Source organism: Dermacentor andersoni, chromosome 1, assembly GCF_023375885.2.
Source record: "Dermacentor andersoni chromosome 1, qqDerAnde1_hic_scaffold, whole genome shotgun sequence".
Lineage (NCBI taxonomy): Eukaryota > Metazoa > Arthropoda > Arachnida > Ixodida > Ixodidae > Dermacentor > Dermacentor andersoni.
The window spans coordinates 293,928,782-293,947,458 of record NC_092814.1 but is presented as its reverse complement, the minus strand read 5'-3'; the positions used below and the strand labels follow the sequence as shown (position 1 = coordinate 293,947,458).

The window sequence follows — 18,677 nt, the reverse complement described above, 5'->3', positions numbered from 1 at the left end:
TTACGTCTGTGCCTAGTAAACCTCCACTGTGCTGAAACTCTAATTGTGGGTTACAGCAACTGGCTCAGGTGCAGCGAAGCCGTTTTGAACTGCATATCACACTTTCAGAGGACAATTTAATGTGTGCCACTTGCAGCAAGCGTCAAATTATTAGTGTCAAGGGATGTATCTAGGTAGGTAGCACGTATATGTAATAAGGCATCTTTACAGTGTAACAGCATTGCCAAACAATCTTGCCACAGACAATGTTCTGCGCAACCGCGATGCTGAAGCGGCCTCTTGTGAAATGCACTAGTTCACATGTTCTGCACATAATCTGTAGGGCGTACCCTCCAGCTGAATGAAATATTCTCAACTGTCAACTCACGAAGAATGTGCAGATAATTCAAACCTGGTTCAGCTTTCGTGAAAGATCATTAGTAAGGCACTCCTCCTCTTGTTCGTAGTTAAGGGCGAGCGTCTCCTTTTCTTTCTTGAGCGCTTGAATCTTCTTCAACAGTGTGTTGCTGATGAATTCTTCCTCCTGTTCGGCTTTCGCTTGCTGCAAAAGCGTCAAACTCAATGAGTGTTAATTGCTCTTGAGCTTAATGTTCTATACGCAGGACTAACGATAGTTTTTTCGGCTGAAGCACGTATGTACGAACACCTGCCGGTACTTTTAATACTCAGGATGAACAAGTACTCAAACGCATGCGTAATGAACCTCCAGTTTTAGAGTGTTGCTACATGTATAATCTCGATGTACAGCATTTACCGCGCTGTAAATTTAACGCAGTGGCAACACAAACGCAATAGCTTTGAATGAGCAAGTCACAACATTCGTAAAATGTCACAAGGTTAGGCCTCACTATGTTGACGCTGACTTGCCGCAACGCACGGTTCTCCTCCTGCAACGTCTTCACTCGAAGTCTGTACGTTTCTAACTCCATTTTGAGCACTCGGTTCTCCTGCTGGAGAGATTCAACGCGTTTTTGAATCTGCTCACGCGACAGAGGAGACGGGGCGATCATTGCCCCGTCAACTGAGCTGCTATCACTTTCACTAGCACTATCCGCCATACTTCTGGCGCCGCCAAGAAACATGTGAGCGCTGTTGGCCGTTGGTGACGGCGGCGGGACCCTCGATGTACCCTCGACTAAATGGCGGCGCTTCTGATGTTAACAGAACGCGAAGAATCGTCTGCGATGCATTTATTACACCGCGTATGCACGAACATATTTAGTTCACCAAATAGTAATGTATGCAGTTTTTAAAGATGCACGGTGGCATTTGCGCTTCTTTCGTTCACATTCAGGCCATGCGCTTTTTTCTCAGCGGTTTACAAGAGACCGTCAAAGCCGCCACGTGACTGACTAAATCCATTGACTTGGTCGTTGTGACGGCCGAAGCCGAAGCCGTTGCTGCCTGCCGTCTATGGTGGTAGCACTTCACTACTTCAGGAACACGTGCTCCATAGATTGCCAGGCAAGACGTATATCCTTGCTTGTTCGCGACTAAAAAGTTACAGCAACCAGTGCTAGCGGACGAGTAGCATAAGGAGCAAGAACGATGGGTAACGTCTTCGCTTCAAGTCCTTTATCTCCACCGACAGCCATGGCCCCGGCCCCTCCACCGTCGGTACCAGAGCCACCGGACCAGCGCGAACTGCCACTTCAAGATGATGGTGAGATGCAGAACCCTGGTACTCTAGAAGACCTTCATAAGAAGTGCAAAGACATATTTCCGGCAAACTTCGAAGGAGGTCGCTTGATGGTGAATAAGGGTCTCAGCAACCATTTCCAGATCAGCCATACCCTGAACATGAGTTCTATAACGCCCTCCGGGTACAGATTTGGAGCCACGTATGTGGGCACGCAGCAGTTTGGTCCGGCCGAGTCGTACCCGGTTCTGCTTGGTGACATTGATCCTAGCGGCAACCTGAATGCGAACATTATTCATCAATTTACTCCTCGCATTCGCACCAAAATAGCGGCGCAGGTCCAGGACAACCGATACGTTGCAACGCAGCTGACTGCCGACTACCGGGGTCCATCGTACACCGCGTCGGGCACGCTAGGCAATATTGATATCCTGAACAACTCGGGAGTCATTGTGGCGCACTACCTGCAGAATGTGCTTCCAAACGTGGCCCTCGGCGCTGAGTTAGCCTACCAGTATGGACCTCAAGTGCCGGGCGGCGAAATCGCCGTCCTCTCGATGGCGGGACGCTACACTGGCTCCAACTACGTGGTCAGCGGCACCTTGGGCATGGCAGGGGCACATTGCTGCTACTATCACCGCGGTAGCGAGACGACGCAAGTGGGTGTCGAAGTGGAGACGAACTTCAGGGTGGGGGAAAGCGTTGCCTCCATTGGCTACCAAGTGGACTTGCCCAAGGCGAACCTTGTTTTTCGCGGTATGGTCGACAGCAACTGGACCGTGGGTGCCGTCCTTGAGAAGAAGCTGCAGCCACTGCCCTTCACCTTTGCCCTAAGTGGCATGCTTAACCATGCGAAGAACCAGAGCAGATTTGGCTGCGCACTTATCATCGGTTAGCACACTTTTTAGTGCTTTGCGTGCACCTTCGGGTGTATTTAGCAGCAGAGGAATGGCATGTATTTTTTGAGCAGCTTTTTAGGATGGCAGATCTGTGAAGGCAATGCCTTGATGCAATTTCACAGTGGTCCTAGCAGAGCTGCCCGAGGGTATGCAGGTCGTTATTACAGGAGTAGTTACTTCCTCATATTCATTGTTCGATCCATACCAGCCCATTCTTCGCCGGCCCATGGATGTGTACATAGGCATTAAGCTTCTCTGCCATTTGGACAATTGTATTTTTTAATGTGCTTTTTTTTTTTTGCACTAGTGGTCCATAGCTGTAGGTCATTAATTAATTTCATCTAGGTGCTATTTTATTTCGTTTTCTTGAGACATGCAGATTATGGTGTTTCAGTCAAACTGCGGCACGGCTGAAACAAAAAAAAAACACTATGGCTAGTATACAAGATGAAAGCTTTTTGCAACGTTTATTTGTAGTATAGAATTTGCAGCATTTCTGCTGTTGGCGTAGACTCCATCTGAAAAGGAAAAATGCAGTGAATGAATAGTTTCCAAGTGTTGAGTATGATACGAATAAAAGTAATGAACTGTATTCACAGACTATTCTTTTCCTTTAGAACTAGTTGTGCTGGAAACACCTTGGTTAATTCAGTTTGACTAATCAAATGTTTACACCACAGCACACAATAAATGTTGCCTACCCTATTGCATTTAAACAGTATATACCATGCAGGTAACAGCACTGCTGCTATTCATATGTATTTTTTTGTAGGAATAAAATGAGTTAGTGTATGCATATTTCCAGCTGAAAGCTAGAGGAGGGTTCCACTCAAGGAAAAAAATTGACAAAGTGTGATGCTATATGTTCATGCTTTTTGTTATGTACTGTCATTGACTGCAACCCTTGCAATAATGTAAACATGCTGTGTACTAAAGTCTTCACAAGATGTGCTCAGTTCTGTCATTATGCTGAACATTTCGTTCAGCACAATGACGGACCAATGATTCATTGTGTGTAAAGCCTTCTATATTCCAAATGATGAGTTCACTCTGCAGGCTTTAAACCTAGCCGGCATTAGTTTACACAAAGACCTAAAAATCACAATTTTCATCACATTTCACGTACCATGGGTGCCTACTACTCATATACACCAGTACACACCTAAAGATATTATGCACGGGTCTTCCTTTCAGAGAATTCGAGCTTTCAAGAAAAGGATTATCATGATGCTTCATTTAGTAACTTTCTCTCCGTCTGCCCTTCTTAAACAGCTAATTTCTGTGCCACTGATGCGAAGAATGACTATCTGAATCCTGAGCACCTCAAGCAAAGCGATAATTGTCCAATGAACCCCATTCCCAAGGGGAAACTGCGATCAACTATAGAAGACCCACAGTGGTTGCTTGGTGGCTTTGGTGTTGCACTGCTAAGCACAAGGTTACGGTATCCCGGCCACCGTGGCCATGTTTTAATGGAGGCAAAATGCAAAAACGCTGGTGTACCATGCATGGGGTGCACGTTAAAGAACCCAGGTGGTCAAAATTGATCCGGAGTCCCCCACTACAGGGTGCCCCATATCAGATCATGGTTTTGGCACGTAAAACTCCAGTATGTAATTTTAACGTTTATGGATGTAAGGTGCAACATGGTGTGTTGCACTCAACTTGAACCAGGGAGGTGGTTCGCTACCCTGTGTGAATACCGCTCAAAGTTTGAAGTAGTGGTTTGCTCATTCTGCGAAATGATTTGACTTTCCTTCAGTTTCAGATGAGCCATATTGTGAATGTCAAGAACAGGAGCAGTATTCTTGGATATCGCTTTCGAGGCTTCTTTCACTTTAGTGAGATGCTGCGTGACCAACACTAGACGCATTGGCGTCTTTGGGCAGCAGCATTCCTGGCCCAGTGCTAGAAATGTGGTCGCCCATAGACACTAACATGGGTGCCAACATGGGTGCTGACTTCATACTTATTAGCAGGCAACGCTGCAGAATTTATGCAGGTAGTGCCGGTCACATTTACACCACACGTTTCACAGTGCAGTTTTTCATCTGACACCAGAGTCCTTCAGTACTTTTCTAGAAGTATTGAAGGATCCTGACAATGCTTTTTACGGAGTAACTACTACACATATCACAAGTACAATTTGTGTACATAAGGTTAGCTCATTGTGTATTGTGCAGTATGCGACATACTGTGTTTTTGTCGCGAGCATAAGCGGTGCACTGGAGCTGCTGGTTGCAGAAACGCGTCACTGTATTTGGTGTTAGGCAGCAAATAGGTTAAGATCTGCAACACCTTCTATTTAATAATCGCGCCACGTTTTGAGACTTAAAAGTGTAAGACAATGTTACACTGAATTATGTGACTCATAACAGTGTTGATATCTGTGCAAATAGTACAGATGCATTGATACAAACTACATACCCTACCCTGTCTCATGCGACAGGCTATTTTCTGGTTGTGAGTGTTATCTGTGATATATGAAACAGCTTAGTCACATAAAATATTGTGAATGCGGTTGTCTGAGAATCATCATCAGCCTGTTCTCTGTCCACTGCAGGATGAAGGACTCTCCCTGAAATCTCCAATTACCTGTCTTGCAGCAACCCATTCCAACTTGCATCTGCGAATTTCCTAATTTCATCGCCCTACCTAGTCTTCTATCGTCCTCGACTGCACTTCGTTTCTCTTGGCACCCATTCTGTAACCGTTATGGTCCACCGGTTATCTAACCTTCACATTACATGACCTGCCCAGCTCGATTTCTTTCTCTTAATGTCAATAAGAATAACGGCTATCACAGTTTGCTCTCTGATCCACACCGCTCTCTGCCTGTCTCATCGTTACGTTGATCATTCTTCATTCCAACGCTCTTGGTGCGCTTCTTAACTTGTTCTCAAGCTTCGGTATCAATCTTCAAGTTTCTTCCCCATATGTTAGTACTGGTAGAACACACTGATTGTACACCTTTCTTTTCAAAGGTAGTAATAAGCTTCCAGTCAGGATTCAACAATGTCTGCCGTGTGCACTCCGGCCTAGTTTTATTCTTCTGTAAATTTCCTTCTCGCAATCAGGGTCCCCTATGAGTAATTGACCTAGGTAAACGTACTCCTTCAGACTCTACAGGCTGACTGGCGATCTTAAACTCTTGTTCCCTTACCAGCCTATTGATCACTACCTTTGTCTTCTGCATATTAGTCTTCAACCCTACTGTTATGCTCTCTCTGTTAAGGTCCTCAATAATTTGTTGTAACTCGTCCCCGGTGTTGCTGAACAGGACAACGTCATCTACAACCGAACATTGTCGAGATATTCGCCGTCGATCCTTACTCCTCAGCCTTTCCAGTTTAATAGCTTGAATACTTCCAAGCATGCAGTGAATAGCGTAGGAGAGATTGTGTCTCCTCGTCTGACCCCTCTCTTTATAGGTATCTTCCTACTTTACTCGTGTAGAATTAAGGTAGCTGTGGAATCTCTGTAGATATTTTCCAAGATATTTATGTAAGCGGTTTGTATGCCTTGATTACGTAATGCCTCTATGACTGCTGGTATCTCCATCGAATGAATCTGTTTTCTTTATTAGGTCTATCGTTACTTGGGAGAGCTTACCTACAGGTTGCCTTGGTGCCTTGCCTCCTACTTCACTTGCTGCTTCTGAAGCCAGTCTAGCTACGGTTTCGTTCATTACCTGTATGTCAGCTTTATCCCTCCGTTCTAAGGCAGAATATTAGTTTGCAAGCACCAGCCTAAATTGGTCTGCTTTCACCCTTACTGCGTGTTGGCCTGTTTCTTGGCCAATTTTGCTCTCTCTCTTCAAATTGAGATGAATCCTAGACCTCGCTAACCTATGATCACTGCACTTTACCCTACCCAGCCTACCTAACACTTCTACATCCTGCATTATGCTGGGATCGGCAGAAAGTATGAAGTCTATTTCATTTCTTGTTCCACCATTAGGGCTTTTCGAGGTCCACTTTCTGTTACTACACATCCTCAAGAAGGTGTTCATTATTCACAGCTTATTCCTTTCTGCGAATTCTACTAACATTTCTCTAGTGTTCCTAGAATTGATGCCATAGTTGCCAATTGCTTGTTCACCAGCCTGATTTTTCGCCACATTTGCGTTGAAGTCGCCCATGACTACATTATATTGAGTTTGCACTTTTGTCATTGCTAAATTGAACATCTTCATAAAACTGTTGTATTTCATAATCATCGTGACTGGAGGTTGGAGCATAGGTTTGTACTACCTTTATTCTATACCTCCTATTTTAGTACGACTACTGCTACCCTCTCATTAATGCAAATCACCAATATTGCCCGCTATGTCCTTATGGATTAGGGATCCTACCCCGTATTGCTTATTTAGTTCTCTATAACGGACATGGCAATGCAGTGATTACTATGTGTGAGATGGCAATTCTTGGGCCATTTGATGTCCGTGAATTCATGACCATACAGAAACTAGGGCAACTTCAAATATTCTGTAGGGGTGACTGCTTTCTGATGTCACCAACTTACCAATTTGTGCTGCTTACAGTTGATTCATTTTGCACACTCCAGTTCGAGCTCTTCGCTGCACTCTGCTAAAGTCACCAGCCACATGCACCAAGAGAAACAGTTTCTGTGTTGCAACAGGAACGACAAAAGGGCTGGCCTGGGAAACTTATTTTTAATCTTGTAAAGACTCGTACAAGGTAGGAAGCCTAACCTAAAGCCTGAAGCATTATTCACAACACTGAACCTTAGGCAAGTTAAATGCCACCGTTATCAAACATGCACTAACCATAACATGCACCATGCAATGTGTGCACTAAGTGTAATGTTAAAATGACTGTCCAGATAGTACTCATTCTTGGGGTAGTCAATTCATGTTTAGTTCCACATGAGAATGGGATCACAACGTAATGGATTAGTCGGATGTTACACATGTGCCTCGCATTACTTGGAATTCATAGTGTAGAGTTGTGCAATAAGCAGCAGCACCTACTGCCACGTAGTGACTCGTGGTGCCTTGTTCCCAGCCACCAATGGCTCAACACTAATTATTATAGGGGTAGCAGCTGGGGGCTGGAACTACGAATGCCACAGCACGGTTCATTAAAGAAAGCTTGAGCTGGCACCTGTATTTGTTGCTACCGTCATGTAGCAGCAACTACAGGTGACACAAAATTTGTCTTTATTTCTTTGTTGCACACCTGTTCGCCCAGTTATTACACTATAGAGTCAATTCTGAGAGGGCAACAAATTATCGACTTTTGTTGCGACCAGTTCAAAATGTGATGGACGTGAAGCAGAACATATGTTGCCAAATGATGTGGCCATCTCGTGGTTTTTGAAACCAACTGAGATGTACCAGTATGAAATGTGGTGAAGAGAGAGAGGGTCCCTTTGCGTTTCCAAGAGAAGCACACAGTTGCAAGGGCCAATTTGGCAGCTTTCAGCGACATGGTCATTGTATGGCCTTAACCACTGAACCACTCCGACTAGTATGTGTTTGAGTCGTTAACGATACTATGCGACTGCCACCTACAATTTTGGCAATGTGAATAGTTTCCTGCTTCAGTCGCACTGCATTTGGAGTGCACTTTGAACTGGTCACCTAAAAAGTGATGTAATTATTTGCAGTGCTGTGAAGGAAATTAGCCCTTATACCCTAATTGTAGTCTACAGCTACCTAAACAAGCAAAAGAAAGTGGGACACAAAATTTCCATGTCTGTACTCCTGTAAGCTGTACTCCTGTAAGCTCTCATAGATACCTAATGGTGGCATGACGAGCAGCTGCTGTGCACTGCTGTTGCAAGTTGCAGACCATGTGTTTGCATGTTCCCTCAACCCACCCCGCTTTTATCTGCCGTATCAAAGCATCTTGCACTTGCATGCAAAGCTTTTCAAGTCAAACAGGAGAAAAGAGGGGAATTGGAAGAAAAGCATGTCTGTAGTAAATAACCAATTTTGAGTGTGTACGTTTAAGATAGTTTTCTCACTCTAGAGGACCAGGTTGAACAAAAATGTCAAGTGCAAAGGAAGCAAGGACCTACCACATATTGCAAGCACAGCCAGATAGCCCGAGATCCTGGTTGCAAAACTGTGAAGCACTTTGAAAGCTGAAAAAAGAAGGTGGCATTGCAGTAAGAAAAGAAATTGCTTTCCAAACTGCCCAGAAGTGTTACCCAATAAGGCTTCTTGCAGTGCAGCAATTGTATGCGGCCCTAACTTTCCACTACTGTGTTCCTGCATATTCAGCAGGGATTATTTGCTTCAAGTATATAGATGCACAAATTACTAATGTCTAAAGGGATACCCAAGAGAAAGTAGCAATTCTGGAATGCCAAATAGGAAAGTCTTGCCATGATCAGAGGCACAGCAAACAATACAGGACAAATGTAAAGAAAGACGAGTGGCAGTGCCACCTTGCAATTTCCACACAAGCTTCCGGTGACATGCGGATTTACAGCATCTGCTCGGGTTGCTTGTTCGTCTGTAAATAATGTAGTCAAATGGACTCCCTTACTGTGAACAGCAGCTACGGGCGTCTGACCTCTCAATACACAAGCTGCCACATGACCTTGAGAACGCAATGTACGAGGTGGTCCCACACTTCTGAACCACGAGCAATGACGCGCATAGCCACTTCTTTTTCCCTGAATCTTCTGCGCGATCTTCTGCCTGGCATTTTCTTGCGTCTTTCTTTTCTCCAATCCACTTCTTTTTGAGCTGCAGCACCACCTCGGCATTTATAACTTGAAAATGCACCTTTCAGCTCCTTATGACCTACCTTGCAGAACAATAATTGAAGTTTGTATGAAATCTTCAAAAAAAAAAATTTAATGAAATGCAAGAGTTGAATATTTACAAAAATATCACTTGGCCCAAGTTAACAGAAAACTATAAAGCTACAAAACAGGATGTTATCTGCCCATATTGGCCAATTTTTTTATGAGCTGTTTAGAATTCTTGCAAAAAGACATACATTCAGCCCATTCCCTAGTTTATAACTGCTGTTTGCAGTAACACATCTTTACTACTTAGAAACTTATAAAGTGTGTGAGCTGTACACAACTTTAAGGATCTTTGGTTTTGGAAACTCTTCTAGTAAGGTGGCTTCAGAATGAAAGCTAGTACTGTATTTCTTGACCTCCAGTGCACAAAAGGTCTCATTTATGTATTTCGCCGAACAAGGCTGCAAGCCGGGCCATGACAACTACGGTAACACGAAGCTTTGAATTAATGCGGCATACTGGCCGACCAATGAGCAACTCAAAAGAGAGCGTCCTTCCTTGGTAGCGTGCGCGACGCTATCAAGATTCCCGTTTAGCTTTGCTTCGTAGTGACATCAGTGGCTTGGGGACGCGCGGAGCGAAAGCGCAACACCGTCGCTAAAGCTCTAGCGCCGAGTAAAAGTTGTGGCACTAAAGTGCCAGCACTAAAATCCATTATTTACAGTCGATTTCTGTTAATTCGACCCTGACATGACTCGCAAAATTTAATTTCTCGGCGGGTCGAATTAAACAAGATGCAGAAAAAAACCAAAACACCGCCGATTCAGCTGGCAGTATTCGCACGAGCCTAACAAGCCCCCAAATCAAGAGCACCCACTTTCCGTGTGTCCAAAAATTGAAAACTAACGTAGAAATGACATGAAATCCCCTAAACAAAGTATAAATCTAATGCGCACCCGATTTCTTAGCAAAAAAAAAAAAAAAAATAGGCAAGGTGGTTTATGCGTTGCACAACGGCCGCCGGTTTCCTGAAGACAGCTTCGCCGCAGTACACTAGCGTTATGCGGTGGAGCATACGACCGCGGCAAATGCCATTTTGGTTTATTTTCACCACAATCATATCACATTGCTCTGATGTCATGAGACGCCAACAAACAAAGACGTCAAGGACATTCTTGTTCATTGCTCTGATGCACACACATAGAACAAACGACTGTAAATACAACGGACAGATAGGGTCATATTACACTATAAGCTACGGTTTTGATTGAAAACCTTCCTAGGGCAGGCTGAAAATAGGAATATTCGACTAGAGATTTGACGTGTGTTCAACGCATTCATTGTCCCGTAAGCTCTGCCGCGACATGCTGCCACTGAAGGGGTTGGTATTGGTGTCACTACAAGGTTCAGGCGCATGCATGCCGAGCGGTCTAGTTCGAATTACCCGTTGAAGGCCGCATTTAGGATCGAAATAAAGTTTGGGCCCGTAGAAGTGTGCCGCCGGGCGGGACCCTTCGGTGGGAATCGAATTAACGGAAGTCTACTGCACTACTCTGACAGCTTTCACTTACATAATGAATCCACACTATAAAGCCTACGCTTGGAAATATTTTTGAAGGTAACGTATGAGGCAAGGTTGAAGTGCAACTTACGCCGTGATTGGCAAAACTTAGCTGTGAATACGAACAGCACAATGTTCAGCACAAGAGATAGCTTGAGCCACCTGTAGATTATCTTGCTGTAGATGAACATTGGTGCTTAAGTGACTGCAGCTGCTAGGGACTTGTAGCTGAGTTGGCCGGAGGTGCCACACTTGGTGTAGTGGGATGGACGGAAGTCATTCGTGGTACAATGCACTGCAGAATGCTGCAGCACAGTGAAAAATCATCGTAAAAAAACAGTAGCAATGAATACTCTCAACGTTTTTGGACAATATCAAGTGCCAAGTTGCAATTGAAATGGTACTACCTCAAGGATTCAGTTTGCCTGGAGGTTACAAAATCTGGAACAACACCAAACAGCAGCATGAACGACATACAAATTTACGTATCCTTCGGAAAGGTGATCTAGCATTGTATGCTCACCCAACAGGTACATTAATCCAAAAAATTCGCACAGTGCGCCAGCAACTAAGTTGAGAGTGACATACCGGTTACGTTCTTCTTTATCTGTGGCAAAATATGGGAAACTGATTTGCTACACTTCGCAGTGCACGCGTGCAACTAAAAAAAAATTAGAAAAATCATACTTGCATGTATTAGACACTAACCGAGGTTGCCATAAATTAAGCAGAGATTGGACTGTATCCTGAGCATGATAGCTGCAATTGCAAACACTCCTATTGTAGAGTCTTCAATGTACATCTTCTTAGCTGTGGTGAAAATGCGAACAAAAACAGTTAATGCCTGCTGCTACAGGAGGCAAGTGACGCCCCCCCCCCCCCACCCCCCCCAAAGCGCTCGCAGCGTTATAAAACCACGTAAAGTGAACTACCTTGCAAGTGCGAGTCTTCGTCCGGTGCTGTGGCCTTCAGACAGCGATTTCAGGTGACTTACAAGACCTGACCGCGTTGAAAAAACGGCATACATTAAACAGCTTCGCAAGTTTCAAATGCGTGTATAAATTGTACAGCGATCGGCGTAGCAGACGACTGCGCTCGCGACGCCACTACCCCTTTTTCCTCGACTAAGCATCATCGTACCGAGTCTCCCAGTAGAAGAATAACAAATATGCTTACTGTATGACATCAGCAGGATCAACACTCGGATGAGACCGCTCAAGATTTCTTCCGTTTCAACGGCTGTGTACACCCTACCTGATGGAAAATGCGGGGAAAGACGAACGCAGCGTCAAGCGTCCGGTCGCTTTGCCGAAAAGGACTTACCTCTTCTCGCTAAGAGCCTGAAGAGTATCAAAGCGATCTTGAGCAGAAGCGTAAACAGGACCACAGTCGAAACTGCGTTTAACCTAGAGACCATTTCTCGGGGGCACTCGGCCCCGACGAACGGCTCACCGAGACGACCGCAGCCGTGAACGGCCACAGCTGGCTGTGGGCCGATTCACGCGCCCCTGCGCCCGCTCACGTAATAGGCGCGCGGGCCACGTTTAACAGGGACGCAACGACGCATAGGGTTCACGATACATCCACGTCTTCAAACGCGATTGTATCGCGCGCACACTTTGTAACGGCGCTTGATATGGCTCGCAGGCTGCCGCCAGACTACCGCGACTGCTGCCGCTAGCAATTCTATCCACCAGAATGTAGAAGACAACGAAGCCAAGGGCAGATGAGGGGTCATTTTATTTCGTTTATTATAATGCTCCATAACGTACTCTTCCTGAAGCACGAGGGGGGAAAAAAAATGTGGGAAGGGGATCACTAACAAGTACCTGCACGGACAATCTACACCACCTTCAATTCCACAATAGCGAAGGTGACCGTGTCACGAAAACTACACACCTTCATTTTTACAATAGACCGATTTCACCTCGAGTTCAACCACGTAACCGCTGCAGACAGGGCTGCCTGCAGCATTTAGCGATCTGAATGACGACGAAAGTCTGAAGGATTAGCTGCTTCCCTCGTTTTCTTTCGTCACAAGTTTGTACAAGTCAAAATAACCAACCACGAATAAATGGTCAAACAGCGTGCGCAAAAGACGCCGATAGCCACCACCGTATGGCCGTATCGAAATTCGGCAAGGAGGGAGAATCTAGCGCGGCGTGAGCATCAACTATCAGCATCATGGCGGCGGCGCCACCTCCGCATGCACTGTTCGAGCGGTGAAATCGGTTTATTGCGTAGGCCACCGTGTTCCGTGAAAATTCCGCATATGGCATCCCGTTTTCAAAACCCATTCTCTGAAAACATGTCGCACAATAAGCATTTCTGGCCTCAATCAATTGCAAATGAGAAAAAAAAACGTGCAGCATCCTACGGAAGTGCCAACGTGGCGTACAACTGTTACCATGTCACAAGATAAACAGAAAACATTCAATAGAGCGTATATATTTTCCTTTCCTTTCTGTGAGCTGAGCAACATATTGTGCAAGACCGAGCAGATGAGTGGGATTACACACCTATTTTATTGCCTTCTATATCCCCCTTAGCTTGTCGAATGTTGGCTTTTGTGGGCAAATGCAAGATTAGTCAAGTTGACAATTCTGTATCAGCCCAGGTGCCCAGAAAGGACAAAATTCGCAAAATATTTATGCGCACTGTATGACAAAACCATAAATTCTTGTAAAAAAAAAAGCACTAATTTCATGGTGCAAGCCTTTCTTGCAGGACACTAGCTGCAGTAACAGCAGTCACTTCTCATTAGAGCAAGCACATAGTGTTGAAGCCCACAATAGTTGCATTAGTTCCAATGAATGCTTATTAAAAAGAAAATCCAGCTGCAAGCAATAAAAAACTTCACTTTGCACAGACATTCATCCCCATTCGTTGGGCCCATGGAGGAAATGTTCTACAGCATTCACAGTCCACTATGTTTCGACAAAAAAGACATAGCCTCCTCCTCCAAACGTATTACATGAACAGCAGCTCCTCACCCCAATGCATTGTTTTTCTTTCAAAGCACTGCCATCACCTCAAGCTCTCCACACCTTAAGCACATTGCAGTGCATGCACCAAACTTCGATGAGAAAAGCAGAAGAGAAAAAAAAAAAAAATATGGGTAAGAATTCCATAGGAACTGCATGCAAATTTTCCAAATGTTAAGCTTTACAGATACTAAAAAATGCAGAACACTGCTTTAGTTAAAAACACTGATTGGTGGGACACTGAAAGAACAAGAAAAAAAAAAAGTGCATCAAGAAGAGGGGAGAATGGAACTATCTCCCTGGCCCTTTTGCACTGGTTCCATAATGGAAGCCGACAGACCCAGGATTTCAGCAGCTTGTTCACTCTTTCTCAATGGCCGCAAGGGACAGTAGCCACTAAGAAAGCAAGCTTGCTCAGTCTGTTGCAAGTATGTAAATCATCAGAAGTGACAGTGTCGCCTGACTAAAATCAGGAGGACAGTGCTGAAGGACGGGAGGTAGCATCAGCAGAAGGGTGGGAGAGGTTGGCATACAAGCAAAACAGACTTGTTAAAGATCTAGCAGCGCGGTACAGGGCTTAAAGGAAGTAGTCGGGTGTGCGGCGGGTCACATGTGGCTCCCCTCTTCTAGGTGCTGGGTCGAACTGGAGGCTGCAGGGCAAAAAGGAGATAACTCAGACACAAACAACAACAACAAACAGCCGCAAGCTCTATCATGCTCTACACCTTACGACAGTTTGGCAATGACAGAAATCAGACAAACAGAAGGAAGGGCTACTTGGACGGATGCAGGTGAACCTACTTACAGTGTGCTGGAAGACCCAAAAAGATTCACTTAATATATTCAGTAGTTTGACACAGTAAAAACCATGTACAACAAAATTTGCGAATTGTACGTTAGCATAATTTGCCAATGTTTTTTCTACACAGGCTCTTTTAAGGCTCTGCAACACAAACACTGCGAATAAGCATGCTCTAGTTACTAAACGATTTTCATGTGTACATCTGATCCAAATAATATTCTTGTTTATATTAAAGAGCCACATATTAAAGAACCTGCAGTTTTGCTAAAAGACCACTGCGCTTGTGAAATTCCCACCACGTTTCTTAGGACGCACCAATAGACATGTTGCTGGCCAGTTATACGTCAGAAGCAAGCAGTGCTTCCAGAAAGCCCAAGAACACAAATGTCATGAAAAGTTCAGATGCGCTATCTGGTGGTGAACAATGCCACTGTGCCATAGCTATGGCCTCCGAGTTTGGGTGGCATGCCAATCATGGAGGCCATGCTGATAACAAGGCTCAGCACAGTGATCTTTGGAGCAACACGAGCATCACGCCACGTCGGCATGCCTACCAACCTGGAACCTCGAAATTCCGGAAATTCCCCAAAGGATGGCAGAGAGGGAACGACCACGACCAGACAAAAAAACTGCTTTTTTCTGGACGACAGATACGTCAGAAACAGCTCTGAGACAGCGCATGTGCATATAACAAACACATACTACAGTTTACGCTCGTTACAACGGACCCGCATACAACAGATTTTTGGATATAATGGACCATATTTCAGCTTTAGTTTGTTCTACCTATTTTATTAATGCAACGAAGTTTGCTTTTAGCGGACTGCGTTACAACGGACTATCGGCTACAGCGGATGAAATTATCGGCAATTTTTGCCAAAATCGGGCATCTAAAACGGACTTTTGCCGTACTGACAGGGGCTGGCAACTGCTTTGCAAGGGTCAGCGAATGATCGTGTCTCAACATCTTACGAGGGAGGGAGGAAAGCGGGGTGAAAGCACGCAGTCTTTCGCGCGCGAGGCATTGGGGGGCAGGGGCGGGGTTCTACTCCGGTGGCTGCTGTTAACGGTGTGGCCGCCATATCTTGAAAGCGATCTGCGATGTGGACAAAGTGCGCCCAGTGCTGGTAGCTTTGTATGCGCTGTGCTTTTGACGTTTAGTTCACGCTGAAGCGAGAAACAGCACGAAGGTCAGTTCGCTCGCTACTGCTGCCACGCTTATCTTGCTTAATTTGCTTTTACAATCGATGCTTCGCACTTCGGGCGAAACAGCTACTTTCTTTTTGTTCCTGTTTTTACTTAGGACGTTTGTCACTCACTCTTTGCAATAAAGTTGTTAGACATCATGACAAAAGTTTCGGAAGTGAGACGCATCTCAGATATTACGGATGTTTTTTTGCCCGATATTGAATATTAATTTCTTTTTTCATTAAATGAACATACTAGAGTTTTAAACACTAGAAAAAGTAGTCGCAAGCCTCAGAACGCAGTGAATAATTTAACAGCTTTTCTATAACCAGTTTTGGTTTCGTTTCCTAGGAGGATACCGTGTCATAACGCCATGGCACAGTACGCATTGACGGAACCAACACTTGGTATTTTGGAGCAACTTTCGGAGCATGAAAAATCGCAGTTTCAGGCAGAAGCATACGCTCTAGTGTAAAGAGGAAGCACTGTATAAGTTAGTACTTTCTGAAACATTGTATTCAGTATGTATTATACTAAGATGGAATTTTTCTTCAACATGCTGATTCATATTGTTTTTTTATAAAAGCATGAACATAAGCGCAAACTTAATCCTAATTTACAGCTAATTCTACATTTAAATAAAGGGTTACTCCCATACCCTCAAGCTGTCCTAGGCTTCGTTATTCATTTCATCTGCTGAATCTTATCTACTATAGCGTTTCCTCCCCTAAACAATCTGAATACGCACAGCCACCCAATTCTTCATTAATATGGTGTGAGGGCTGTATCCTTGCACATTAATAATAATGCATAAGGATAAGCTCATGCACTTAAAAGCTCATGCTGGTCACAGCGTATGGTCTTCTAGGCTGTTCCAAACAAGGCACTGGCGCACCATCTGTTCGGTGCACATGCTATGATATAAAGAATTGGATGGCTGTACGATATCGGCACTACGTATCCTTACAAATGATATTACTAGCTGAGCAAATTGTTAGTGATCAGAACCACAAGTAGCACAAATCCGGATGGAACAGAAATAATGATACAATTTTAATTGTTCTCGCAGGTATACGCGTAGTGCGCGCCAATGGACATGCCGATGGACATGCCGATGGACATGCCGATGGACATGCCGATAGACATGCTGGTGACGGTTTTGCAAAAGTGTGCTCGGGAAAGGAGGCAGCAGCGCACTGTAGCTGGCTGCATTGTAGAGCGTGCTTCTCTGTCTTATGCACATTTTCAGAGAAGAATAAGCAACACCATTTGCATGTGTGTGGTGGCCAAAGCTTCAAGGAATGCCGAAGAATTATTGCACGGTAGGGTGCTCAAATACTGGCAAAAAGATGCCAGCGAGACTGTTCTAATCATTCCCAGCAAAGCCTCATCAGCGGCAGCAATGGTAGCAATGAATTGCGGCCATTCAGCAGGAAATGTCTTGTTCTCATGCTTTCTTTCGTGGTGTAAGTGTTTTTTCCACTTTATCATATTCGGATGGGAAAGCGACGAAGTTGGTCACGGCCTGCCCATGTTTTGTCTGCAGTGCAGCATGCGGTTTAAAGGCATTTCGCTAAAGTTCTGAATGCTGCTTGTCGCTTCTTTACTGCGTTGAGCTAGCTAGGCAGCACAACTGCACGAGTGCATCATGCTGTATCTTAAAGCTACTGAAGCTTGCAAAAACTGAAATTGTTGGTTTTATCATGCCTGGTAAATCCTCGTACCAGCTGTCACGCACTTCATGTCTTTGCATCTATTTTATGCGTGGCTTTGCACATGTTGAACTGTTGCTAGTTGCTTCATGCAGAACTGTTTTACTTTCTTTAGGTGCGAGGTTTTCACCCTGCCTCCTTTGTAAAGGGCCTAAATCAAACTGTGTTTTATCAGAATAATACCAGGCGAGTGAGTCTTTAACAGCTTTATTCTTTGCACCTGTGGACATCTTAGATATTGTGGTTTCTTGGGAAATGTGTTAATAAAACAGCTAATTCAAGGCGAGAATTGCTAATGGTTGCTACATATGCTATTTCTGTTCCATTTTCGCTGAAAAGTCGGAGTCACGTTTGGGAAGTTATTACACCTCGATGCTGTCCGAGCAGACTTACCACGTAGAGTGATTTGTTTGTTTCACAATGAAGTCCCTTTTTGCATGTGAATTTTGTAGTCAATTGAATTCTTTCTTATTATGCTTACGCCACCAGAGGACTAAACCTGAGCTTGCTGCCAGTGCCCATCTACTTTGGCTGGCGCTGCTCTGCCTTTATATCATGTGGCATCTCTCCCTAGTAACATTTGAGAAAGCAAAGCTGCTGAAGAGTTGGTCAGACCTTTCTGCATTTCCAAACAGCTCCCTAAGGAAATATAAAATTGCAAAAACTGCAGCAGGAACAGCAATTCATCGGCGTATGCAGCAGAATTGCATTGGTGGTACAGCGCTAACACGCGCTCTTATTAACACGTGCATTTGGCAACTTCGTTGACTAGTGTACGTATTTCTATCAATAAATTCGCAATTACTCTTCTTGAGACGACTGACGGCACTTATTTGGCGATGTCACATGTATTCACCGGCAGAAAGATCACTACAACATGTGTAGACATCGCACTGTGCGGATTTCTTTGAGATATAAGTCTGCACTAACGAGTGCCTATTACTGAGGTAAGGCAAGGGTAGGATTAAAAAAAGAAGAGGGAAGAAGCAGCAGCAAGATTGAGACATCGCAATACTCAACAAATCCTAGTGGCTAGTTATCACGAGCTTCACTTCGTGTAAATGGTGTTCACTGCATTTGTCTGCAGGACGCACCTGGCACGTATGTGGACCAGGCTGTCCTAAACACCATTAACATTGTGTTCATGTCCGCTCCCATAGAGATCA

The 18,677-nt window shown here is 44.6% G+C and overlaps 3 protein-coding genes across 3 annotated transcripts in view; 1 reads left to right on the top strand and 2 right to left on the bottom strand.

Moving 5' to 3' along the window:
* LOC126548582 (coiled-coil domain-containing protein 6-like) overlaps nt 1-1,271 on the bottom strand; it is a 50,262-nt gene extending 48,991 nt beyond the window's left edge. Inside the window, exons 1-2 of the mRNA XM_050196831.3 lie at nt 849-1,271; nt 392-541 (exon numbers count right to left, since the gene is read on the bottom strand). Of these exons, the coding sequence (XP_050052788.1) occupies nt 392-541; nt 849-1,082 (384 nt within the window). The 5' untranslated portion in view covers nt 1,083-1,271. The remainder of the gene's footprint in view (nt 1-391; nt 542-848) is intronic.
* A 106-nt stretch (nt 1,272-1,377) lies between these two features.
* LOC126548595 (mitochondrial import receptor subunit TOM40 homolog 1-like) lies at nt 1,378-3,130 on the top strand. Its single transcript, XM_050196853.3, has one exon. It carries the CDS (start codon nt 1,549-1,551, stop codon nt 2,533-2,535), a length of 987 nt encoding a protein of 328 aa, XP_050052810.1. The 5' UTR covers nt 1,378-1,548; the 3' UTR covers nt 2,536-3,130.
* A 9,416-nt stretch (nt 3,131-12,546) lies between these two features.
* Nucleotides 12,547-18,677, bottom strand: part of mts (protein phosphatase 2 catalytic subunit mts) — a 56,988-nt gene continuing 50,857 nt past the window's right edge. The window contains exon 6 of the mRNA XM_050196856.2: nt 12,547-14,459. Within this exon, the coding sequence (XP_050052813.1) occupies nt 14,387-14,459 (73 nt within the window). The 3' untranslated portion in view covers nt 12,547-14,386. The remainder of the gene's footprint in view (nt 14,460-18,677) is intronic.

Bases quoted from the DNA above. Each gene is read 5' to 3' on its own strand.
- LOC126548595 (XM_050196853.3), top strand. From the start codon at position 1,549: ATGGGTAACGTCTTCGCTTCAAGTCCTTTATCTCCACCGACAGCCATG.